The sequence below is a fragment of the Crocodylus siamensis genome, chromosome 6, assembly GCF_052110815.1.
Source record: "Crocodylus siamensis isolate JL-2025a chromosome 6, ASM5211081v1, whole genome shotgun sequence".
In the NCBI taxonomy this organism is placed as follows: Eukaryota; Metazoa; Chordata; order Crocodylia; family Crocodylidae; genus Crocodylus; species Crocodylus siamensis.
The window spans coordinates 1310648-1321706 of NC_143400.1; the positions used below are offsets into that span (position 1 = coordinate 1310648).

Below are 11059 nucleotides of genomic sequence, written 5' to 3' on the forward strand. Positions count from 1 at the left end.
GGTGGGTGTTTAGGGCATGTGCCCTCCCAGATTTGCGCACCCACAGCAGGCACAGGGCTGCAGCCTGGTCAGACAGGCATGGGCAGGAGCTGCTTCCATGGCTCAGTGTGGGTGGTGAGACTCACTGCTGCCACCACCAGGACCCCCACACCAGCAGCACGAGGAATAATGGACAGGGTGGGAGCACTGCCCTCATCTCCTCCCCCCGCCAGCCATTTGTGCACCAGCCCACCGCATTACCCCACTGCCATGGCCCAACCACCACCGCTGCTTTTTTCCCCAGGGAAAATGCAAACCCTGGATCCCCGTTTATTAGCACGCACAGCATCAATCTATGGTGAAGCACCAGCAGCATCTAGTCTTTCAAAAACATAAGTAAAATATGATCCATTTTGAAAGCTTGTTTGCAACCCTTTCATCTATTCTTGCCACCCATTTTTGGGTTGTGAAACACTGGCCTAGATGACCTGGGTTGGACTAGACATGACCTCCTGAGGTCCCTCCCAACCCTCATTTTCTACGATTCCACGGTAGAAAACCAGAGGGAAGCGGAAGGAGTATCGTTCAACGTTTATTTCGTCACTGCTTTTGTCACCACCGTGGGGCGAAGGAACCTGAATGTTACAAAGGCCTAACTCACGTGTCACGAGACGCATGGAAACAGGAAAACAAGTTCAGAGCTTGTTGGAAATGCAAAGGAAAAGGAAAAGAAAGAAAAAACAACAAAAAAGAGTGTCGAGTAATCGTTGCAGGTATACATATATATATCTATCTATATATATATTTTTTTACAAACCGAAGACAAAAAGCTCCTTGTTTTGTTTTATGCCTAAATCTACTTCCGTTTTGTGTACAAAACCAGATATTTCAAAAACATTTCCCCGTTTGAGTTACTTAAATTTTTTTTGCAATTCTGAAAAAAAAAGATACAAAAAACAAACTGAAAAAATCCAAAAGTCTTGAAAATTTCTCAAAGTGTCGTTGGTTGGTTGGTTTGTTGTTGTTTTTGTTTTTTTTGTGGGTTTTTTTTGCTTGTATTTCGTGAACAAACAGATAGGGTTTTTCCTCACTGCTGAGAGCTAAGTTAGGTTTAACATTTCCCATTGTTCTAGCTAGCCACTACAAACAGGAGTAGGGAAAAAAAAAACCTAGAGTCTAGTCTAATACACGGCATGAGCGGAGATAGCTACCACCACGGAGTTAAGCCCGTTCGCCCCGGATACGACGTGCCAGCTGGATGTCTTTTGGCATGATGGTGACTCTTTTGGCGTGGATGGCACACAAGTTGGTGTCTTCAAAGAGACCCACGAGATAAGCCTCGCTGGCTTCCTACCAAGGGTGAGGGGGAAAAAGAAGCCAACACAACGCAAAGTCAGAGTTTGGAAGACATAATCCCCTTCAGGTGCATCAAAACACAACCCACCCCACCCTGGGTAGGTGATAGGGCAAGTCTCAAAGCGGGGGGGCAGGTTTTAAGTCAGAGAAGCTGGAAGCTGAATAGAGTACCGTTCACTTAGAAAAGTGGCCTTTTAAATGCTCTGTGCCTAATTAACCCCTGCCTCCATCACAAGCTTCTCAGGAGCCAATTACTGTATTTTCTAATATACAACAACAGCTGGAGATTGAGGGTGCACTTTATATTTTAGACAACACAGTAACAGCAGTTTCCTCGGCACCTGCATAGCATGTAGCACTCCCTGGATACTGGTGGCAGACACTTTCTCTACCTCCCCCTTGCATCTGCTAGTAGATTCTGAAGGAAAGATCTTTTCTCCTTCATTCAGGTTTTCAAAGCCAAGGTACATATTTTACTCAGGGGTATGTACGTAGGAAAATACGGCAATATCCATTTCCTGGTGAAGTAACCGAGGCTCCATCACAGCTCACTGATACCAGTGAACTGGCTCCGTCTTAGATATCACAGGTGAGACTCAACATTCACGCACTAGGGGTTGTAAAGCTGCACTCCCTCCCCGCTCCTGGGTCTTAACAAGATCTTCATAGCATCTTTTATCCTCCCAGAGCTTTGTGGGAAAGCTGTCTGTATACGAGAGTACTACCCAAAGGAGAAGGAAGACATGCTGCCTGGACACTCAACTCTATAGAGATGCCTTCAGTTTCCCAGGGGAAGAATGCAACTGCTGTACAGCAGAGGGGAATTTAGTTTCTAAGCTTCTGGGCCACAGGCCATGCTGAGCACCATGGATTAGTGCAGGAGTTTTCAGGTCACTCAAGAAGGCAGGCGCACATTTTCCTCTAGTTTCCAGGCATCTGATAACCAAGAGGCAGGTTGGGGCTCCCCCCTCTGGAAGTGATCTTGTAGTGCCAGGCACTAATTAGACAAGCTGATGGAAGGGGACCGTGGGTGAAAGTGTGCAAGAGAGAGAAGCAACCAACCTGCAGGGCTCCGATGGCTGCGCTCTGGAACCGCAGGTCCGTCTTGAAGTCCTGAGCAATTTCCCGGACCAGGCGCTGGAAGGGGAGCTTGCGAATCAGCAGCTCTGTGGATTTCTGGTACCGTCGGATCTCTCGAAGGGCCACGGTGCCAGGCCTGGAAGAGAGAGACAGCTGTGGATAGGCTGATTGTTACTGCTTCTTGCCACCGTGGTCAGAGCCAGCTCTTTCTTGCCCAAATGGAGGCTTTTAACACCCCACAAAAGAAAGACAGACAGATGCCTAAAGGCAGAACTGCTCCCAGTGCCTGCTTGTAAATCTGCCAGGCATCGCCGAGGCCTACAGAGCAGGGGGAGATGGTGCCTGGGGCAACACTGTTGTGTTTGTACCACCTTTTTTCACTGGGTTTGCACCAATTCTTTCCAAACTAGGACTGGACCAGCATCAAAACCCCTGTTTCTAGACAGCAGATCCATCAGATGTGATTGCAGGAATATCCAGGGTGTTTATAAAGTCTTTGTGCAACTTTAAACGTTAATAACTCTGGACGTACACACGATAGAAGCAAACTGTGAATGGCAACTGCAAGCATAATTCATTAAGTTTTAACACGATACAGCTCAAATTTCTAGACTTCAACATAAATGCCGTCGTTCGTGATAGATTTTTCCGTCTGATTTTCCAACTCATAGAAAACATTTTCCAGTTGCTGCCGAGTGATTTCATGAATGACATTTGTGATTTTTACCCTATGCATGGCTTACCCCACACTAAAAAACTTAATGAATTACACTTTCAATTGCTATTTACAGTTTGCTTCTATCATGTGTATATCCAAAGTTATTAAAGTTTAATAAAATGCATGCTTGCTGGGGCAATCTGACCCCAGCTGACTTCCTGCCTCTTGGGCAGGGGGCAGGACCCGGTGATCTCACAGGGTCCCTTCTAGTCCTAATGCCTACTATGAAATCCATGAAAGTTGCACAAGGCCTTTATAAACACCCTGTATAGGAGGTTCATTCTTCACTTCCTGTTTGTACACTATATTGTAGCATACTAGCAACTATGAACCTATTCTTTATTTGTAATTATGGTTATTTGGGACCCAGTTCTCTGCTGGGGTCTTGTGCACATAGCTTCCAATCTGAGCAGGGGAGGCAGGGGGGAGAGAGGGGAGACTGAGGCACTAAGAAGAGATCGAGACAGAAGGTCAATGGCACAAAGAGTTCTGATCCCCTCAAGTACAACCACATGCTCCTGCCCCTGGAGGTCCAGCCAGCATTCCCATGCACCATGATATGGGGGATATAGCCATCTCGTGAGGGCAAAGGGCAGGGCAAATAACACCCCTGCTTCCCTCTCGCATGTTCCAGCAGAGATGGCAGGCTCCAAATACCTGTAGCGATGTGGTTTCTTCACTCCCCCGGTGGAAGGTGCACTTTTCCTGGCTGCTTTGGTGGCCAGTTGCTTACGGGGTGCTTTTCCACCGGTGGACTTACGAGCGGTCTGCTTGGTACGGGCCATTCTGGACGGTTTTTAAAATGGAAAAAAAAATCCGCTAAAAAAAGAAAGAGAAGGCAGGGCGGTTAATATTAGTTTCACCACTTCAGTCATAATTTGGTGTGAGATTTTGACCACAGCACAAACATCGACCAGAACAGTGGCAGAGAACATGGTAAAATGCAGGTCAGCCCCCTCCCCCCCTGAATGCAGGATTGACTGAGAGGCACCCAGATGCTACAGAATTCAAAATGGCCTTTAATGTAGGGATATCAACATTTGAGGAATGTTTCTGGTACCCTATTAACAAGAACAGTTCCAGCAAGTTCACCAAAAACCCCTGCTACCTCAGAGAATGGCTTAAATGTATAAAAACTGTCCAAATCCAGCTGCACACATGAATCTCTGGATCTCGTTTCTTCCCTAACAGAAGTGTCACATCAAGCAGCAGCTTTCCCGAGTGCAGAAGGCGAGCAAAAGTGTGGCCTTTCCTAGTCGTGGAAGAGAACGTGGTCTACCAGTGAAAGCAAAGGGCGGTGAGATCCCCCTGGCTCTAGGAGGGGAATGTTACTTAGTGGGTTGGAAAAAGCTGGGAGAACTCCTGTGCCCCTCGGTTGCAAAGTTTTTCATATCCACATGTAGCATTTCTCAGTGGTGGAAGACAGGATTTTTCCTTTCAGGGGAGAGAAATGAGCCGTTCCCTCCCCGGACAGCTCAGAAATGGGCAGCCAGAGAGAAAACCAGTATGTGGGGGGTGTCTGGGAGTAGGAACATCAGCAGAGCCAGGCAGGGTCAGACCAATGGTCCAGCTAGCCCAGCAGCCCTGTCTCCAACAGTGGCATGGATGGATGTTGTACAGGGAGAGCATCGAACCAGAGAGCTCTAGAGTGCTCCATCTTCCAGTTAACACCTGCTCTGGCATCCACCGTTACTGGCATAGAGATCCCAGAGGAAACATCTCCAACTGTTCTGTTCAACAGCCGTAAATAGATGGATCCGCCATGAATTTAGATAGTCCCTTGTTGACCCTGGCTCCGCTCCCTGCCTCCGCCACCACCTGTGGCACCAATGCCACAGCGATGGTGCAGCTGTCATCACACCAATGTCGGCCAACACCACAACAACAGCTACGGTAGTCATAAGTCCCACCACTTAATGACGCCCCATGCAAAAAAAGAAGCCCTCTCTCTTGTCAGTTTTGAGTTCATTACCTAGGAATTTCAGCAGGTGCTCTGTAGGTTCTAGTGCTCTGCAGAAAAGGACCTGGGGGTGATAATGGACAAAAGCTGATTATGAGCCAGCAGCGTGCCCTCGTGTCCCCACCACCATGAACGTCGTGTCCCTCCCGAGACCGGGGGGCATGGCGAGCTCCCGCAGATGGTAGTGGCAGGGGCGTGTCAGTGGAAAGCCAAGCGGGGAGCTCCCGCAGGCAAGGTCGGCAGAGGGCAAAGCAGTGAAAAATACATGTCCAGTTTCACATCAATAGAGGACAATCCTCTGCAAAACTGGATGAACGGCCACCCTGACAGCTCGCCGCTCACTTGGTGCACCCCCTTCACGATGTGACGGACACGTGTCCTATCCTCCCCTCGACCTTCTCCTTCCCCGACTGGCAGCTGGCCCCGTTGGCTGCCCTTTGGGCCTTTCCTCAATCTCCCACCTCCTTCCCAAGCCATGCCAGGGCGGCAAGGGTGGCAGCCCGAGGGGGCTGGGGAGATGTGAGGGACGAAAAGATGACACGGAGAGCTTCAGGCCTGGAAGACGACACGGGTGGTGTGGAAGGAGCGTTCTGATGCCGTGGCAACACCCAGCCAACAGTGGGGCCCATGAGGCCTTCCCCCCTCACAGCAGCCCCATGGAGAGCTCTGGACCCCTCCCCCGATCCCATGGGCTTAAAGTGACTACATATTCCAGAAGCCTTCGCGCCACGCCGAGCTCTGATTGGTTGAGCGCGGTCAGGTGACGCGGCCGCCTTCCATTGGCCTGAGCGGCCGGCCAATCCGTTCGTAACCGGGCGGGCGAGGCGGCCCCGCCCCTCCGTGAGGATGGACGGCGCCGCCCGCCAATCCGTGCCGGCCGCACCAGCCAATCAGGGCGGCGCCCACGCTCCCGCGCCTTCCGACCAATGAACGGCCGGGGACAGACGGAAGGCGGGACTTGGGTGGAAGCGTCTCCTCAGGCGACCTCGGTGCCTGCTTCCCCCCCCCTCGCCTCAGGGGAGGGGGGGCGGGGGGGCATCATGGCGGCGGGGGGGGGGTGAGGGTCCCGCGCGGGCCGTTACCTGGGCGTGTCCCGCGCTCTGGCGACCGTTGGAGCCGTTAGGAGTCCCGCGCCGGCGCTCGCGCTGCCTTCCCGCCTTTCCCGCCAGCCCTGACAGAAAATGGCGGGCTCCCCGACCAGGCTATTTAACCATCATGCACCGGGACGGAGGGGAGGAGAGGAAGAGGTCACCTGAGGTGAACCAGAGTGAAGCGGCGCCATCTTGTGAGCGTCGTTGGAAAGGCCCATCATCTCACAGGAGGAATGGCCGCCTTGCTGGGCCGCCCGAATCTCAGCCCCTGCCCCCCACCGCAGGATACGTTGGGCGTGATTTGTGCCAACCGCCCTATCGCCAAACACACCAGGCACCGGACTCGCGCCAACCTCGCCTCCACGCAACACAGCGAGCCCCTCGCATAGGGGTTGGGGACCCCCTGTCCTCATGAAGGCTGTCACGCTCATTGCATGTGTGTCTCTTCCATGACGTGCTTCTCACGTGGGTCCTGCCAAGCGCCGTGCGTGGGTCGCTCATGCTGACCTCGCCTGCATGTAATTGGGTGAGCTGCTTGTGTGGGGGCTGGGGACCCCCCATGTTCACGAAGGGTATTGCGCCTGTTGTTTGTGTGTCTCTTCCACGATGTGCTTCTTGCGTGGGTTTCGCCAAGCGCCGCAGATGGGTCGCTTGTGCCAATCTCATCTCCCTACAACATGGTGAGCCCCTCGTGTGGGGGTTGGGGACCCCCGTCCGCATGAAGGCTATCGTACCCATTGCATATGTGTCTTCCACGATGTGCTTCTTGCATGGGTCCCACCAAGCGCTGTCCATGAGTGGCTTGTGCCAATCTCACCTCTACACAACAAGGTGAGCCCCTCACATGGGGGTTGGGGACCCCCCATGCTCATGAAGGCTATTGCATCCGTTGCGTATGTGTCTCTTCCACGATGTGCTTCTCTCATGTGTCCTGACAAGCGTCTTGCATGGATCACTTGTGCCAACCTCGCCTCCACACAACACAGCGAATCTCTCACGTGGGCGTTGGGGACCCCCCCGTGCTCAGATGCATCACATGAAGGTTATTGCACCCATTGCATGTTTCTCTCTTCCATGATGGGCTTGTCACGTGTGTCCTGCCAAGCGCCTTGCATGGGTCAGGCCACTTGAATGTATGAAGACACCCATGAGTTGCATCCAGACTCTGCCTGGGTCCTGGCTCGAATCACGCCAAGCACCATGGATGGTTCAGGCCAACCAAGTGCATAAGGCCTCCACATGATTTGCATCTAGACCCTGCTTGGGTCTCAGTGATTAGAGTTAATATCTGTCATAGGAACAGAAGAAAGTACGGCTGGAAGAGACCTCATGGGGTCGTCTCATTTAACCTCTGCTCAAGGCAGGATCATTCCTGACTAAGCTATCCCAGACAAGTGTCTGTCGAACCTATTCTTGAAGACTGCCAAGTATAAAGACCCAACAATTTTTCTAGATAGCCTGGTAGTGTTTGGGCAGCTTCAAAGAAAGTTCCTCCTAGCAGAAAGTTCCTCCTAGCTGTGCCAAGTTGGGTAGTTAGAAATCTTACATGGAAACATTCCTCTCACACCAAGCCATGCCAAGAGGGATCACTGCTATTGTCATGCCAGTCTTCTGCCGACCTGCACCAAGAGGCATTGAGGCCTGTGCGTTACAACAGAGCACTGGTGCGAGTCTCATCAAGCTGGTTTATGCCAGTCATCTGATCAGAAGCAGCGTTAGCACCAAAACTAGGTCACTTATATACTTGCAGACAGAGGCTTTAAAGATAAACAGTAACAAGCAACCACTATTTTGATTACGAGCCCTGGCCCTCAGCTGACTGCTTCCGTTAACCATGAACATGTTTCTAGGTAGTACTTCACTTTTTCATACATTCAGTAATTTAATTTTGTCTCTTTGAGCAGAGGCTGTTGAAACACAACTCACCTGCACATGGATGTAGCCCAGAACACAGCTGTATTGTAGCCAGGAAGGATAATAATCCAATTTATGCAAAGGCCACCACAGCGAACACACTTTTTTTCCAGAGGTCCTCAACAGAGTTGACGGTTCTGTTGCAGTTGCTAATGATTGGGGTGTTTGTATTAGTATGACAAACACCCATAAAGATTAAAGGATCAAAGTGGAAACAGGCTAAGAGAGATTTCCCCTCTACCCCCTTAAAAGTGTTAAGTCCCTCCAAAATAGTAGTATCGTACCTTCATGCCACCCTGTGGGGAACAGACATCTTCAGTATCCAGCCCTTAATCGCCAGTTTAACTGCAGAAATACCACAATGCCCATTACCGAAGGTCTAATTCTGACATCCAGTAAACTCATGGAAAGCACCTTCAACAACAACATGCGCCCTGATCCCAGGATTTCTTTTGGATCCCCTTCGGACACAGACTATTTATGCACAGTATGTAGTACAACGGAGATCTAATCCAAACCAGATTGTTCAGGTTGGGCTCCTGTTGCATTTGAACATAACACACACACACACACACGTTTGGCCTACGTGACCAAAGTGCATAACCTAATTTCCTAACCACAGCAGATGATCTTGGGAGCAGTCATCAAGTTCTGCTCTAGTCAAGTCCTTGCTTCCTCTTTCTTCAAAAGGACAGAATGATTTTCTTTTAGAGGGATTGTCTTGGCATGTTCCTCCAGCAGCTTGATGCAATACAATGTCTGTCCTTGTCTGGCGTCTGTGGGTGCCACCACAGTGGAAACAAGGTAATACAGCGACTCAATTTGTCCTGCAAAAACCCGCTCAGGATCACCAGGGAATCATGTTTACAGTAGCTGCATTCATCATTGTGGTCACCAGAGGGCAGAGCTGAACCACCTCAAACTTGAGTAACTAAATACATATTTAGGCCAAATGCCAACTTGCTTAGTGCATGGAGAGCCATGGATGGAAAATAAGTAATCTTCACAGAAGACTTTGCCATTTGACCTCAGCTGCCTCCAACTACTCCGTGGAAGGTGGGCGCTGCAGAAAAGGTGACATCTCACCTCAACAGAACCCAGGAGTCCTGGCTCTGCATTTAAGCCTTGAACCAAAAGACTGCCCTCTGCCCGCCTGTCTTTTGCAGGCTACCCCACCCTCGGGGCACCACCCTAGTTGTTTATTCTTAACTTTCACATGATCCCAGAGGCAAAAAAAAAAAAAAAAAAAAAAAATCAACAAAAACCCTACTTTCCACTAACTGTACCATAAGGAAATTTGGGAGCTGTGCGTTAAGGATTTAAACAGAGGTGTTCGTGGGTGTGGAAATCTAAATACTTCAGCTTTCCCTTTAATCACACTAATTACGCAAGAATAAAAAGCAAGCTTGTTGCATTTGTTGGTGAAAGTTTTCCAAGAGCCTACGCTGTGCTGGAAAATGGGCTGGGAACAGATCAAGTTGTCATGGCAATGAACATTCAGAGCTGTAAGCAAATCTCCTTGCCAGGCAGCAAAGCCCTCTCTTAGTCCACAGAAAAAAGATCTCCATCTTTGATTATTCATCAAGGTGTTTCTTAATGGAGCCAAATTCTAGCCATTAATTGGGCCAGCCTTTTCCAGCCATCCCCTCCCTTCTCAGCTTCTGTTATTCCAGTTCTAGCTGGAATTAACATGCCCCAACACTATCCCTCAATGTTGTTTTGGAAAAAAAGCTTTGCTAAAGCCTCCCCCCCACTTCTCCCAGGTGTGGTTTGAGTACCTGCTCCTTTTCTACAGGTAGGCCATAGCTCAGGAACAACTTGGAGGCTGTTACTTTGTGAGCTACTATAGATCTTAATGCTGAAAGAGGCCAACTCATTAGAGTTCCTGCCTGTGCTAGCCACCAGATACAACAGACAGAAGACTTGACTGTATTCCTCCAACAAGAATTTTTCCAATTATTTGCGTTGGTTTAATAAAAGATATTGGATTTACCTAAAGATGTCTTCCTCCAACAAGACATTTTATACCAACCAATTTACTACTATACCTCATTTAGAGAATCATCTTCCTTCTCCTCTCATAAAGGTTTAAATGTACTGAGCCAAGAACTAAAATACAAGACATTTTCTTTAATGTAGGTGCATTTGATCGAAGCCCCTCCCTACAGTCCCAGCTCATCTCACAGCACCAAGAAATGCAACCTGGACAGAATTAATAGGCAGTCTCTAGGTACCATACAACACTAAAATCCTCGGGCAGGAGTAGGGTCTAGCAGATGTATTTGTTACACAGTAGCAAGATGTTGAACCAGCCCTACATATTAAACATAGTGACTCTTATTTGCAGTAATTCCAGGAACTTTTTAGTACAAAATGACAAGGGGTGCTACCGACTTCCTGTCCAAGGACATCTCCTTAAGGGCAGAGAGGAGCCAACAGCAAGTAGATAACTACACATGCAAATTCAGGACCATCTGTTTGCCAGGTTTTATTTTGAATGTACTTGAAGTGGAAAGGAGTTCAAAACAGGCCCTTTGTTCCCTGCTGCCTCCAGAGGGAGCAGTACAGGGTGGGAGACCAGACAAAACCCCAGGAGGGACAGAAGACTTATGTCTACTTGTTAGTAGCCAGGACCTTGCATCCTGAAGGCAGCATGCTACTCAGCAGTGTGGAAAGACAGGCCTGTTCAATAGACTGCCAACGTGGAAATGGAAGACACTGATGACATCTGACACTTGTGACCAAATCCATCCTGTTACAGCTTTAGCCTTTGGCCTGAGGACACCACTTTCAGCCTGCTTAGAGTATAATGATGAACCATTCAGCTACTGGACAAGTTGTTCCTGTAAGGAGATGCAATGCCCTATCCAAGAGGGTAATCCTGCTGTTGGTATGCAATTTATTTGAGTCACAAAGCAAGAGGGGGCAAAAAAGAAAAAAGCACCACAAAAACCAGCTCGC

At 49.4% G+C, this 11059-nt stretch overlaps 1 protein-coding gene across 1 annotated transcript; it reads right to left on the reverse strand.

Annotated features, from left to right (window-relative positions):
- Window positions 1-558: 558 nt before the first annotated feature.
- LOC149860359 (histone H3.3A) lies at window positions 559-6323 on the reverse strand. The gene is made up of 5 exons (XM_090053074.1): window positions 6176-6323; window positions 5106-5157; window positions 3791-3952; window positions 2398-2551; window positions 559-1329 (listed from the first exon to the last, which is right to left on the reverse strand). Exons 3-5 carry the CDS (start codon window positions 3916-3918, stop codon window positions 1201-1203), a joined length of 411 nt encoding a protein of 136 aa, XP_089909200.1. The 5' UTR covers window positions 3919-3952; window positions 5106-5157; window positions 6176-6323; the 3' UTR covers window positions 559-1200.
- Between the last annotated feature and the right edge of the window lie 4736 nt (window positions 6324-11059).

Coding starts and splice junctions, on each gene's coding strand:
- LOC149860359 (XM_090053074.1), bottom strand. CDS start 3,918: ATGGCCCGTACCAAGCAGACCGCTCGTAAGTCCACCGGTGGAAAAGCA. Junction 2,552..3,790: donor AAGAAACCACATCGCTACAG/GTATTTGGAGCC, acceptor TCTCTCTTCCAG/GCCTGGCACCGTGGCCCTTC. Junction 1,330..2,397: donor CAGCCATCGGAGCCCTGCAG/GTTGGTTGCTTC, acceptor CACCCTTGGTAG/GAAGCCAGCGAGGCTTATCT.